The 14846-nt window shown below is 39.7% G+C and overlaps 1 protein-coding gene across 13 annotated transcripts in view; it reads left to right on the forward strand.

Annotated features, from left to right (window-relative positions):
* The window catches only part of RC3H1 (ring finger and CCCH-type domains 1), a 63234-nt gene extending 51828 nt beyond the window's left edge, over positions 1-11406 (forward strand). For 6 of the 13 annotated variants that reach the window (XM_014261970.2, XM_088060346.1, XM_014261969.2 and 3 more), the window contains 5 exons: positions 163-253; positions 369-504; positions 2447-2617; positions 3194-3309; positions 4304-11406. In XM_014261970.2, coding sequence (XP_014117445.1) covers positions 163-253; positions 369-504; positions 2447-2617; positions 3194-3309; positions 4304-4457 — 668 coding nt within the window. In that variant the 3' untranslated portion in view covers positions 4458-11406. The remainder of the gene's footprint in view (positions 1-162; positions 254-368; positions 505-2446; positions 2618-3193; positions 3310-4303) is intronic. The other 7 variants (XM_088060347.1, XM_088060350.1, XM_088060353.1 and 4 more) reach the window with 5 other exon arrangements.
* Positions 11407-14846: the final 3440 nt, after the last annotated feature.

The following is a 14846-nucleotide window of genomic DNA, read 5'->3' on the forward strand; positions in this document are numbered from 1 at the left end:
TCACAGAGAGTATTTCTGTGTTCATTTAATCAGAAGAAATGTTGAACTTCTCATAATTAGAGGGCTGGCCTTTCTTCTTCTCTGTCTGGTTCTGTGTTGGCTGAATGACTGAAGGGGTGATTTTGTAGTAATGCAACATGGTTTTCTTCTATTCCCTGGTAGACTACAGTCCTTACGAAACCCACAGTGGCTGGGGAGGCTCTCCATATTCTCCTCATCAAAATATACCTTCTCAGGGTCGTTTCAATGACAGGTAGGATCTATTTTTCTTTGCCTTTTTCTAAATTTTCTTTTTTCTATTTTTTTTCTGTGCCAGTTGAATAAAGATTTTTTTTTTAAAAAAATCTCCTTATTTTCCAATCTCAAAGGGAGAGACTGTCCATGTCAGATGTGGCTGGTCATGGGAAGCAGTTGCCCTCAGCTGAACGAGAGCAGCAGCTACGCATGGAACTGCAGCAAGTTGACCATCAGATCAGCCAGCAGACACAAATGCGGGGACTGGAGGTTGGTACCAGCATTTCAAGCAGCACGGGGGCGGGGGGTGGTATGGAGAGAGATGATGCTGGTAAGGCTTTTCATTGGCTGACCTTTATAGTGATGCTCAGTAACAATACTTAATCCTGTAATGCCAGGCATTAGGGCTGTGGTGCAAGTGTCAGCCTTTCTACTTAGCAGGAGAAACTTCCCCACATTCCATGTGCACATCAACACCATATTTAATCTGCAGTCTGTGCTCAATCTTGTTTGCTGACATTCTCTTTCTCACTCCCCCTCTGTTCAACTCAGAGGCAAACTTGTGGTTTGCAGGAGGCACCTTGTAGGTGCCTGTTCTTCTTGGCTTTACTGCTGTTGAAAATGTCTCATTTTCTGTACAGAAAGCCATGAGCTTCATCTGTTTTGTGTACAGCTTTGTGTTTGTACCTGTTTCTTCTTAAGCAGCACAAACCACAAGAGTCAAGGAAGTGAATATGTAATATATTTAGTTTGAAAAATGAAGACTTAATATTTTATGCCTCCTCGCTTAGAAGAAACATAGTTGTAGCATAAGGAAAGATGAGTGTGTGCTTGTAAAAGAGTTAATGAGGTGAAATCTTCTGATTTTGAGACAGGAGAAATGTCAAGCCATAATGAATGGTTTTAGAAAGCTTTACTTTTCTCCTCTGAGGAAAAATCAGTAAATATTTACCAGAAAACTGTTCTAGGTACCTCAGCAACTATTTGTGTTAACATTTTCTGAGAAGAAATTGCTATAAGTAGTGTATAGCAACTTCTGCTGAAGCTATGGTTTAGCTAAGAACACATATTACAGAGGAGGGCTATTGCAGATTAGTTTAAGAGCTCACAATTAAATCACAGCAGTAGTTGCAGTAATATGCATTTGTTAGTTACTTGAAACATAGCTTGTGTTCTTGTGCTCTTGTTTGGGAATGAGAGGAGAAAATGTTTACATCTTGTATGTCTGCCTTTGCCATAATACAAGAGTATTGGAAAGCTGCAAAACCTGTAAGAGGCCTTCTGCTCATCAATGTTGTGGGTGAATCCTACAGAGCTGAATGTTGAGGCTTGATTTTGCCATAATATGAATTTTGCAGAATCAGTCAGTTATTTTGAGTAAGAACAGCTTTCATTTTATCTCTTGCGTTTAAAGCTACCTGTAGATACTGGAAATCAAGGAGTCTTCATTGGTTTGCCTATTACAAGGCTGCAGCAATCAATTCAGCCAGAGCATGAAGAACTAGATCATGTTGCTTTTGCATTGCATGAGCATTTCTACTTAAAGACCTGCCAGGTGTTGGGTTGTGTGGAGTACAAGATGATGTATCTAAATGCAGAGCAGACACTTGCAGAACTGATTTGCAAGTATTAGCAGATTTTTACAATGGCTGGCATGGCTACTGCTTTTAGTAACTTGCAACTTGTAAATGACCATAGTCACTTGCCCCTCTCTGTTCCTCTGTGTTCTAGTGTGGGTCAGTAGAGACCTACATATTGACAACTACATCTCTCAAGATGATGTAATAATTGTCTCTGCTGTAGAATTAGATAAATTCTACTGCTGTAATTCTATTGCTGTAAATAAAGTAGCAGACTTGCTTATCTGCAGTTCTCTTTTGTTGAACATAGAGCTCAGTTGAGAGTAGTGTTTTTGTTCATGGGCTTAGTCATAGTTTTGAGAAGGGAGTGGTATGTTAAGAAAACACATGCAAATTTATGACAGTAAGAGGTATTTAATGCTACTTGTTTAAAAATTAAAATACTTGTCCATGCGTACAGAAATATGTTGAAACTTGTGTTGGAAGTGATTTCAGTTGGGACATTGTGAAGTGTGGTGAGAAGTGACCTTGGTTTTGTAAATGAGCAATACTCTGGAATTATGGCCTTAGAGCTGTCTGTGCTTGGTGTGTCGTATGCTCAGTTGTGTATGTGCTTGGCTTTATGCATTTAGGCTGTTAGTAACAGGCTGCTGTTGCAGAGAGAGGTGACTACCCTGGCAGGCCAACCACAACCCCCACCCCCACCTCCCAAGTGGCCTGGGATGATCTCAAGTGAGCAGCTGAGCTTGGAACTGCACCAGGTGGAAAGGGAAATTGGGAAGCGAACCCGTGAGCTGAGCATGGTGAGTGCTGGGGGTATGGGAGGCAGAGAGATGGAGTGGACAGCTAGGTACCTGGCTGCAGCTCTTTCACCCTGGCAGAAAGGCTCCCTGCTGGATGCCCACAGCTGGAGTTATCCATCTTCCTCATAACCTCTATTCTTCAAAACCTCCTGAGGAGTTTCTTGAGTCTTCTTCATGAAGTTTAATGTAGCCACTTTAAAATGCTGTTAATTTGGCACCATTTGAAATAAGTGTGGTGTTGAATTTGATGGAAACCAAATTGTCTCCAAGGTCACCATGCCATGAGTTCTATAAACTGCTTTAACATAGGAAGCATCATCTGCACATACAAGCTAGTGTTCAGCAGTCCGTGTGCTGTTACAGTCTGTGGCCTTTGGTTGTTGTTACAAGGATCATCCCTTCCTTTTGGAAAATACTGTGTCCTGAAAGGATGAGCATATCTAAAAGTCTGGTTTTGTCTCATGGCTTTTGTGGGTTGAACTATGATTGCAATTTACAGGTGTTCTTCAAGGGATGAAGTCTCCAATTCTTTCAACACACTCTTAAAAGAATTTTTCATCTGTCCTTTCTTTAAAGGAGAGCCAGTCTTCACTGGATATGAAAAACAAGCTGGGCACCACTAAACAGACAGAAAATGGACAATTAGAACCACAGAACAAGGTTCCAGCTGAGGACCTTACACTGACATTCAGGTAACATGGGCCTTGAACGTATCTTTGTGTAATAGGAGACTTCTTCAGGGCTGCACTCCTATTGAATAATTACCCTTGCCTCACATCAACTATGATACGAGGAAGCGCCTACTAGGAAAAGAGAATAAAAATCATGTCTTTATAGTGCAGGCACGAATTAAGGGTCTCTCTAGCTGTGGAGTAGGTGACTGGGATAAGACTGTATATAAATTAATGCAACAGAAGACTTGCAGTGTCTGTCAGAGAGCAATCTGTCTAGTCAGTATTGGATGATTAGTAGGGAGAAGCAGGAGTTATGCAGCCTCCTTGGAAAGAAAATAGATCCTTATCTGCTGTTTTAGTTTCAAATAAAAAAATCTCCCAAATGTGAAAGATAGTCCATCCGGCTAAGGTTTATGATGTGGATATTGTTTAGGAAGGCACACACTTTGAAACTAAGTTCACTTTCAATTGTTGGTGGACTTCTATCTGTGTAGATGCTGGGATTGATTTTGGTTCGCATTTAATAGACAGTTGGAATAAGATGTTGGCTGGGAGTGCTGGAAGTCTGTACAGCAAGTATTTTCAAATAGCCACAAGCATCTACATGTATTCAAGACAGCACTAAGCAGAGAAGCTTGGATGTTTACATAACTTCATGTGAGCAGTTTGAAATATTAATATTTATTCAGAATAAGCATTTTCTGAATAAATACACTATTGCTGATGAAGTCTGCACCTTCTTTTTATAACGTGTTCTGAAGTTCTGTGCTGCACCATCAGATTGAGACCTCCAGGGCAGGAACTAATTTTTCTATATGGTGCTGTGAAAGTAATGAAATCAAAACAATTTTTTATATTTTTAGAATTAGGGGAAAAAAAGATAAATTATTATTAGGTAAGTTAAATATTCTGGAATGTGTACACTGAAGTCCTCTTGCTTAAAAATAAAGGAAAAAATCTAAGTAATTGCTTCTTTTCACCCACTTCCCCTTTCTTCTCAACTTCCCTTCAGCAGTGATGTTACGAATGGATCAGCTTTGACCCAAGACAGCATTGGCCTCCTGTCAAACAATATGGCATCTCTCAGCCTGTCGGAGGACCCTAAGGGAGGAGGAGATGGCCATGACTCCCAGCGAGTGGGAGTGACACCCACATCTGCTCCATGAAGCAAGGCCAGCACACCCTGGAGTTCCTTCTGCTAGGGTGTCGGCAGCTTCCATCTTGTATTTTTTTTCCAGGGATGGTTGGGGAAACCCAGGAGCAGCAGCAGTAGCAGAGCAGCAGGTCCAGAGTCAATGTGCACAAACACAACTACTAGAAACAAATCCTGCACATAGTTCACATTAACGCATTTTTTAATTAAAAAAATGAAAATTAGCAGTATCTGCAAGCAATTCAAATTAAATTTGTTTTTGTTCTGTGAATGAACTTTATTTTAATAACTTTGGACGCCTTGAATCCCAGGGCTTAAAAAAAAGATATTATATATATACTCTGTTTGATTAATTGTATGATCTTAATGAAGTAGGTTTTTTCTTATATTTTGGTGTTATTACATACCCAGTGCATAATTCCTTATTACCTTACTAAAACAATTTAGCCACTTCCTTGTATGAGTTAAGGGTAAGCAAGGAATGAGGGTTGGAGAGTAGCTGTGAATTGCAGTGTCAACAGATGTGCAGCAAACTTCACGCTTAACACAATTCCTCCTATTGTGGCCAGGAACTTAACCTGAGCTTCTTGATTAAATTGCTGAATTTAAAATACAAATTACAGTCTTTGCAAAGGTGTGGTCCTTTTTAAAGGCTGACATTGTTTAAGATCTTTGTATATTAGAATCTGACACCTGAGTATCTCAAATCTGCAGTTTGTCAGGGCTGCAGTGAATCCACTCTGGATTCCTGTTTCATGGGGGAAGAATTGCACCAAAGTAACCATTGAGGGTGCAGCACAGATCTTGCCAGAAGTACTGAGAAGCAAATTTTGCCTGATAGATCTGATACTTCTGTAAGTAGATGCTTTGTAGGCATAACCCAGAGAAGCCATGCCTTTTGATTATTTTTTTTTAATTAAAGATTTTGTTCTTGCTGCACATTTTTTTACTTTTTTGGCCTACACTAAGGTAAGATCCTGGATATGAAGACCTCTTGAGAATGATTTTTCAAGTGCTGCTCCCTCTCTACCTTCTTGGCCTGTGCTCATTTTTTCTTTCTGGGTTAGACTACTAAGTGGGAAAGCACTGGTTATGTAATAAATTGCTGCATTGCTTTGGTTGGGTAAAGCAAGAGTTAATAAATTTTCTTTGATTTTAGTTTTTTTTCCTTAACCTTAACTCCTGCTGAGGTTATAGCAACCTTGGGCTTAAGCTTTGCATTCATCATATTGTTAAATAGAACAAAAGGGGTGGGAGGGGATACAGTCTCACTATTGCCTACCAGTAGGAGAGTCCAAACAGAAGACTCTTTTGAGTAGCAATTATTTAATTTGCCCAGTCAAGGCACCGCATTTATATACTATTTCACATTGAATTTGATTATGCCCTACAGACCTGGCTGGTCAAGGATTTGATACACATATTGGCTTGGGATTCGAGCTTTCTTTTTTATTTAAATAAAAATTTATATATAAATATATATATACACATATACATAGTTATATCTGTATATATATTGGGTATGTTTTAAGAATTTTTTCGCATGAGCGCAGCTGTTGTGATCAAATGTTTGGGAGGTAGAAGCACTGAATGAAAATAAAAGCATTTTTCATCACACCCCCCTCCCCTACTTTCCACGTGTCTTAACATGGGTTTATTTCACTCTTAGTTGAATTTTGGCCTCTTAGTTGCCTACAGTAGTTTGAAGCTTGCTTTTTTTTCTAATGCCTCTTTTAACTTTTTGCAAAGAATCAACTTTGCACTGAAACAGCTTCATCTCCCCTTGCCCCTATCCATCTGTATCTCCTACTTGATGCCAAGTATTCCAGCCACTCCCCTTGGAGCTGAGCAGAAATGGGGTGATGCAGTTGGAAGCCCATCAGGTCTGTTCCTCCCTTCTCAGATCTGGGCATGAGGAGGATGAAGGTCTTTTCCTGACGCAGGCCCTGGGCCCTCTCATCCTTCAGTGCAGAGCACGACCCTCAGGTCAGCCTTTTCCTTAATTTTAATTAGTTTGCTCCTTCCTGCTGTGTCTTTATTAACACAGGGAGCTCATCTTAGTCAAGATAATTAGTGCAATATTCTAATCTAGGAGGACAAGCCGAGAATGTGCCTTTTTTTGACTGTAGTATTTGTGGATATAAAATTAATTTTCAAAGATGGTTATGATAGGTTGGACACTACAGATTTATTTGTAATACTAGGAAGAAAATCTGGAGGGGCAAAAACCTCTTTACCTTTTGTTTCCTAGTTCCCTTACCAGGTTAGGGCTTATTATTTTCTCCACATTTTCCTGCAATTTTTCAGTAAGCACTATTTAGATTGCTGGCCTACATATGATGAATGCTTCCAAAATCTGTGGATTAGAAGGAAGACATTACTGGGGGTTTTTTTCTCCTTCATCGAGCTCTCCATGCTGTACTTTGTGCATAGTGTCTTTGTTGTGATCAATATGTCCAGGTGAATGCCCTGTTTGCCCAAAATTATAGTTTGGCTTGTTAAATAGTTTGTTTAATATCTACTAACAGTATTGATTTTCTACTTTGCTTTATCCCCCTCCTCCTCTTACCCTTTCTCTGCTTTTTTTTGCAGAAGTTTAGTTGATTAAACAAATCAAACAGCAAAATGCAGTGCATGCTCTTAAGTTTTTTCTGGAAACTGCACTTAAAATGTTCCAGTTTTGTGAAAAAACTGGGAGACTGTGGGGGACAGATAGCCCTGTGTGTAGTGGTAGTATTGGTGTTTACAGCTAACTAACATGAAAATATCTGGAGTGACTCTGTATCTTGCTACACTTACTCCTTTAGCCTATCATTGTCTCAGTCATACAGGAATTCTGGCCACCTCAGTGAAATTGGTCTTGGCTATCAAGCAATTTAGTTCCTTCTATTGTGCAAGAAGAAGCAGTATTACCATGGTGTCAGGCCACTGCTGTGTCCTTCAGTGGGTAGGTTAAATTTTCTGCTGCACCAGGGAACTCTGAACCCTCATTGATATCTGGGTTTCAGCCAGATGGACAGCATGGACAAACCTTCAGAATAGGAAGCTTCAAGTGGTAGGTTTAGCTTCAGTGTGTCAGTGATTCAGTCAGTATATAGGTGATATCTGTTTATTCTGTGGTGTTATTTCCCTTCTTCTGTTAACATTTCATCTGTCTGTCCTGTGACCTAGTTCTCTTTTCTTAATAGGAGAAGTTTAAACCTTTTTCTTCTGCCTTTCTTGCATGCTGTCCAATTTCAGAGTAGGACTTCTTTTCTGCAAATCAGAGCACCTTTCAAGCTAGCAGCACTTTTATCCCTGTTCTTCTCAAGTTCTCTGTGTAATTTTTCTGAGCTGTCCCTCCCCTTTTTGTGTCTTTTTCTCCTGTGGCTTGCCCATCCACCCTCCCTGATTGTGTAACAGTGACAGCTTGCTGCCTCAAAACGGAGCATTCAAATGAATTCGCTTAGCCAATAACTTCTGTGAAGTTGCCTTTTCTAATGGTGTTATTACTCAGTGATGCACAAATATGATATTGCCCCTACTGGTAGGCAAACAGGGGATCTGTATAAACATAGTAAACTGCTGTTTTTCTTTAAAGGAGAGCCAAAGACTTGTGCTTTATACTTCTTTTTTTCCCCTGGTATAGCCATTTTGATTGTCAGACATTGTGTAGTGTATTGTGTGACTGTACTATCCTAATAACAATTTCTAGAAGTTAATGATTGTCAAGCCTTGCCCGTACATTGAATTGTGGAAAATCATTCCATTTAGTCATACAGTTTGCAGTGTACTGAGATGTATCTGAGGTGTTGTGATGTGTTTTCAGTCTCTCATGCGTTCTCTTGGCTGACTGAATGGCTCGTTTAGAGAGGGAGAAGGAACTTAGAAATGTTATAATCCAAGAAGCCTTGTTTTTAAGTGTTTCTAAACTGAATACTGATTGAAATTTCTTCAGTTACAGTAAAAGATAAATCTGTGTTACAAATGTGACTGACTTCTATGTCCACTGGGACCGAAAAAAATTGTGAAACGCTAGCATTGCATTAAATTAGATGTGGAAGAACCAAACTTGTGATGATATTGTCTCTTGAGAGCATTGACTGAGTAAGGTGGGGAAAATTTCGTATTAGAAAGGGCCAGGAGTGAGGCTTTTATTGATAATACAAGAAAGCTGCTGGCATTTCCCTTTCTTGAGCTACTCAAACTCTTACAGACTTGTTACTAAAGTTTTTAGGTTCAAAGAGAAATCTCTAAAAGTCCAAGTAGCAGAAACCTTCGTTTCCATTGCCATTTATAATTTTGGACTGTAATAAAGCAGACCTACAGGACAGTCATCTGAAAGACCCCCAGCTTAAAGTTTCTTTCCTGGACTGGCTCTTTCAGACCTGCTTTTATGGTACGAGAAATGCCATGCCAGTGTTCAGGAGGCTCAACAGTGGGGGTGCCAGCCACCTTCTCTGCTCAAAAATGGGAGAAAAGACCCAAACATATGCAATGTGCAAGTTCTAATGCTTGTCTGTGTATGTATGGAGAACTGGTTTTGGTCATAGGATAGATAGAAGGAACACAGAACAATGCTGCTGGGGCATGGTGTTACCTTCATACTAAAATTTTGTCATCATTCACTTTCCAAAACACAGCCTTCCAATCCTGCCTCCTAATGTTGCTGATTTAAAAACAATGCGAAAAAAGTTAGCATGTCAGCAACTTAATTTCTTGTATCACAATAAATTAATTCCCCTGGGTGGGGAAAAAATGGAGCAAGAGTTCTTGAGTTGCCTACATGGTAATGGAGTTATGAACTAGAAAAACATCCATCTTGCTTAAGTGTGAACTGAATTTCTGAGGAAAATGAAGCAGCACTTCTAAGCCACCTTTTGTGTGTAGCTATGGTGCCAAGAGATGAATGGTTGTTACTTGTAGTAAATCAACATACAGATTATTATGTAGTACAAATTGATTTGCTCTCAATTCAAATAGACTTAAAATGTCAAAAAATTCATAGGGAATTTTCATTTCTGTAGTTATCAGTTACCAACTCCATTATTTTCTGTTGGAATGTCAGGGGATGACAGAGACTAGAGTTAATTACAGTTACAACATAAGAAAGGGATTTGGGGAGAGGTTATCCCAACACAGTGTCCTACAGTTAACATGTGGCCTTTATTCTTCTGTAGGAAGAAGAATGTAACTGCTTAGTATTGTCACAGTCTTCGAAGCACTTCATGTGATGCAGGTAGAGCCTTTGTTAGCAGAGAGAGGAGTACAAACTTAACATTTATAATTTATTTCCTATTGGCAGGTGTAATATTGTGCCATAGGAAGTGTGGCAAGCAAAGAGGCTGCAGCTTTTTCTGAAATTTCCTAATATAGAGTGCATGGCAATGTGAATTTGTCTGCATCAGGAACATCAGAGTCATTTAATGCTTAAAATGTGTGGTCATTTTAATCAAAATTGGATGCCTGTAGATTAGTAACATGAATAATTAAATGATCTTTCCCAGGCAATCTTTGCAATTCCAGTGAGTTTGTGTATGATTTTTAGTCCTAATTGCAAGGTGTTCAGCAATTGGGAAGGTTTAGGTGCCTAACTTCATCCAGCAGGGCAGCTTTCCTTGGATATACTGGTTGGATGTTTTCATATGCCAGGAAAAAACTGTTTTGAAGATCTGCAAGTTTTAGGAAAACACAATTGTCCACTTCAATTTGAAAAATACAGTATTGGGAGAGACAGAAGCAACACATAGTGCAGTCTAAGCATTAGACATGATGGGATTACATGTGGAATGTATATGGAGTAAATGTATCTGTAAGCGGAAAAAAAAAGAAAATATTGTGGAGTATTTGATGCTCAAGAAATTATTTGCTTCTTCATAATGTTAAAAAGATTTTCTTAATAGTTATGTGGCAGACAGTACTCACAAGTCTTTGGCATCCAAACTAGATTGTATATCAGATGGATCCCACAACTGGATGTGTGCACTGACCTCTTTATACGTAGCTTTTTAAAAAGAAATTTGGCAGCAGCCTTTAATAAATGCATGGAGCAACCTGAGAGGAAGAAGCAGTCTCGTTCACATCACAGCTGCTGCACAGCTCACAACTGGTGCCGTTCATCTGCAGCCTCTTGTAAGTGAAGATCAACATGGTCAAAACTAATCAGTTTTAGAGTTTTTCTTAATTTTAAGGAATTCCTATTCCCCTTTTAGCCTCTGCTTGCTGTGTAAGCAGCTTCCATTCCATGCTAAAAGGATCTTTCCTTAAGTCAGCTTAGCAACCGTTGTGTAGCTTGGCTGTTGTTCCTTATTTTTTCTAGCTGGTAGTATTGTATTAAGCTCTTCACCCTCCATCCCTGTATTTGTTGCTATGGGGAGGAAGAGGTGAAGCAAGACATGTGTGAGAGGAGGGAGGAAGAATTGTGGGATCTATATGACAGCTCCCACTTCTTTGAAATCATCTACTTCCAGTTGTGGGATTTCTCGATATATGATTTTTTTTGGTGGTTTTTGTAAGTCTAATTTTCTTTGATCTTGTTAGCTCCTTACAAGTCTCCCCGAGACATTCTGCAGTCATTATCACCTTTTTGGGTGGAGTTTATTTTATTTTTTGGGTTGTTTGTTTTGTTTGGTTTTTTTAAATAACTTTTTAACATTGATACATATATGCTTGGGATAGAGCTCATGTAATTATCCAATCGTATTGATTGTATGTGATTGTGCCCTGCAGAGGTATATTTAACAAAAAATAAAATAAAGGATAGTCTAGGTAATAAAGGAGACCATGAGATTTGTTGAGTCAGATTATGAACTATTTCTTAAATTTTTTAGGATCCTAGATAAGCGAAATTCCATCTGCTGTTTTATGAATCAGTGCTAAACAAAATATCATTCATTCTCCTTGTGTTTTTCCTTGCTTTTCTTCTCCTTTATTTTTTTCTTCCTTTCCTGTTTCTCTTTTCCATAAACAAAATTTCAATCCTTCACGGGAGTGGTTGACTCTGGGTTGATTTTGTGGATATTTATTGTTTGTAACTACCAAAATATTCGCAATTGGAGCAGAGATGAAGTAGAATGTATGAGAAGAATTCCATAAATTGAATTCTTTGGAAGTTTAGGGGAATTACGAAGTTTTGTACATACAAGCCTGGTCATGGGGAAGATGTTCAGTGGTACATGGGGAATTGCTATCTTTTCCAGGAAAGGTTGGATGCTTTGCTACCTTCTGGGGAAACAAAACAAAAAGATAACAAAAGGAGTAGAAGAAAGTTCTCTATATCCAACTCCTACAATATACTTTTTAGACTTGAAAGAAAAACATTCTAGATACTCTGCTGAAGTGGGACAGAATGCATTGAAGGAGGCAAAAGGCAAGAGAATCCAGAGATTTGAAAATCAGTATTGGTCTCCTTTATTTAATTCTCAGACCTATGGAGCCAACAGTGTTACTCTGTGTGAAAGAACAAGGGAGTGGAGACCTACTGTACATACATAGCAGTTATATAGAAAAAGCCATATGATGAAATGCTATTTCTTCCCTCTTCACTGTGCTTTTCTCCCTCTTAAAGCTGACTCAACATCACGTCGCTCTCACAGAATGTCTGAGAGTCCTTTAAGTAGCAGATTGAACAAAAAAAAGAGTGGAAAAGTGATTCACTCTTTGGTTTGTAGATAGATGGAAGTGTCTACAAGGTCTTACCTGCTTTTCTGTCAGCATTTATATTAAGTGATAATGAAGAATGCTTTGAAATATCCCTTATTTTCTGTCTGTGATGCATGTACATTCCTCTAAATTTTGTGTGAGGTGTATGACTGTCAGACCATCTGAATAAGATTTTCACCAGCTCAAAGTGTGTGTGTTCTCTGCTGGGCTGGAGCATAAGAGATGCCAAATGGCGGAGAAGCCACAGGTCTTCTGGGTTTGGCCTGCCCTCTTTTGACCTCACCTGTAAACTAAATGGCTCCTTCACTTTTTCACCAGAGGTGATAAGAAAAGATACTCAAAATAATCTGTTTTGTTAATTGCTTAGAAGCAAACCAGACCCTTCAGAGCAAGGAGTGAGCAGCATTTGTCTAATGTTGAGCCTGATTTGGAACTTGCCTTAAAGTGAGAATAAGTTTTGCTCCACAGTCTACTTTACAATGTTTAGTTTTCTCCTTTCACACCTCTTTGTGGTCATTAACAAGTTATTGTCTGTAAATTTGAAACTAGATGAAGCTGCTGCTTCTTCATTGAAAAACGGTTCCTTCTCCTACTCCAGGGCAAGCACAGCCTTCTGCCCCTCAAGTTTGTGCATAATGTTCATTACTATTGTCTTCATTATTTTGAGCCTGGGCACTATGGATCAAGGTAAGGTATGTTTTGCTGGGCTGAATCCCATCACTGCTCATTATTAGGTCCCCTCACACTTCCACACTTACTTGCTGGATGGATGACTTGAAACATTCAGTTCCTATAAAGGAATTGTATTTAGAGGGAAATCCAGCAGAAAACTAAGTTTCAGTTGATGATGATTTCCTTACCCTTTCTCCCACTAATCTGAGGATTCAGGATCCTCATGCAGTGACTCACTTCAGAAGGAAAAAAAAGAGAGCTGAATTCCTACAGTGGTTGGCTGTTAAAAGGAAGATCTGAAGCACTGTGGAGAGTCAGATCCCTGTGGAATGAAGTGGTGGGTGGTCTCCATCAAGAGAGATTGGGGGAAACTTGCTGGGTTTCTTTATGTGGAAAAGAGGGGAGACCAAGCTCAAGTGGACAGTACCTGCTGGAATTTTTTTCCCTTTGGATATGGATGGCAGGATAGAAAAAATCTTGAAAAGGCTAGCTCATGAGATTCCTTGATCCCATCTTGCTCTGAGTGCAAGAGTCATTTTCCTGTGCATAGCCATGAAACTAAACAGTGAACACCCAAAGCACAAAACCAAATTAAGGCAATTTATGTTCCTCCTTGCCAATCAAGTATGTTTGAGAACTGTTTCTTTACAGCTAGGATGTGTTCAGTTGTTTCTGTAACCTCTTTCTTCCTAACTGTGAACTCCAACTCCCTATCTCCAGGACAGAAAGTGTGGGAGAGACTAAAACCAAAATGTGATGCTTCATCTGTCTTACCACAGGCTTTGGTGCTGGATGGTTTTGAGCCTCTGATCTTTGCTTTGGGTCTGAGAGCAGCAGCTTTGTGAGTAAAACAGCCTCTATATTAGAGCAAATGAGGTATCTAACAGTTTGTATTTAGACACTGGCCATCTTGGGTGCTTCCTTAGGGATGGCTGCTCAGATGCGAGTGCTGGGTTGTTGCTTGGAGCTGAATAAGCCATAAATTACCATTTACATGCTGCATTCAAAAGATAGATTTACTCAGCTATCCTAGATTAAAATACCTTGAGAACTCTGGGATGTGCATAGTTGTTTGCTTTTGGTTTTACTGCTTTAAACTATCTTTGAGCACCGGGTAAATGGAAACCTGTGGTTGGGATGTCTGCCTGGGTGTGGAGCATCCCTAATCACTCTGAAAACCCTGGGACCTGTGAGCATGTCGGTTACCTCAAAAAATTAAGCCAGCAACCACCTGAAATAACAAGGTACAGTATGTGAGTTCTTCCTTTCTCATGGAGGACATTTTTTACATTACCCTTCAGTTTATCTCCACAATCTCTGCCCCATTTAACTGTGTCCCATCCTGATACAATCATTTTGCAATTAAATTTCCATTAAGGGAAAATGTTCCTCTTACTGGAGGACAGAAACAGCACCTGCTGAGCCAGCCTGCTTTTGGGATTTGAAATTCAGGGAGCAATGCTGCAGAATTTATAGAGCATCCTGGATCAGAAATGGCATTCAGTACTGCTCACTTACTCTGACTTGTGAATCTGGACAGGAACTGGGGGAGCTGCTTTAATCCTCAGCTTTCCAGCAGTGCAAGTGAAAGGTCACAGAATCACAGAATATCCTGGACTGGAAAGGACCCACCAGGATCACAGAGCCCAACCCCTGGCCCCACACAGACACTCCAACAATCCCACCCTGTGTCTGAAAGTGTTGTCCACACACTCTTGGAGCTCTGTCAGTCTTGGGGCTGTAACCATTCCCTGTGGATGCTGTTCCAGGTGTATTTAAGATGTCATGCATTTGAAACTGCAGAATGTGAAGTGGGGCAATTTCTTCCAACTTGTGTCTGTTCAGGAAATGGGGAAAGAGGTGACAGGGCTGTCCCAGGCAGATGGGGAAAACATTTTGCTTAGCTACAAGATCCTAAAATTAGATCTACAAATACCTTATATAATTTTTATTCAAACTCTTGAAGGGTTTGAGGTTTGTCTCATGGGATAAGCAGTTCATTTTCTGTTGGCAAAAACTGAGGGCTTGTGGCACATGTGTGGGGTAGGTGGTCAAACTCTCCCTTGTCAGATTGAACTTTAAAACCTCT

Source organism: Pseudopodoces humilis, chromosome 10 (assembly GCF_049639895.1).
Source record: "Pseudopodoces humilis isolate 2021_Gansu_Grassland_sample_001 chromosome 10, ASM4963989v1, whole genome shotgun sequence".
NCBI classification, from domain to species: domain Eukaryota; kingdom Metazoa; phylum Chordata; class Aves; order Passeriformes; family Paridae; genus Pseudopodoces; species Pseudopodoces humilis.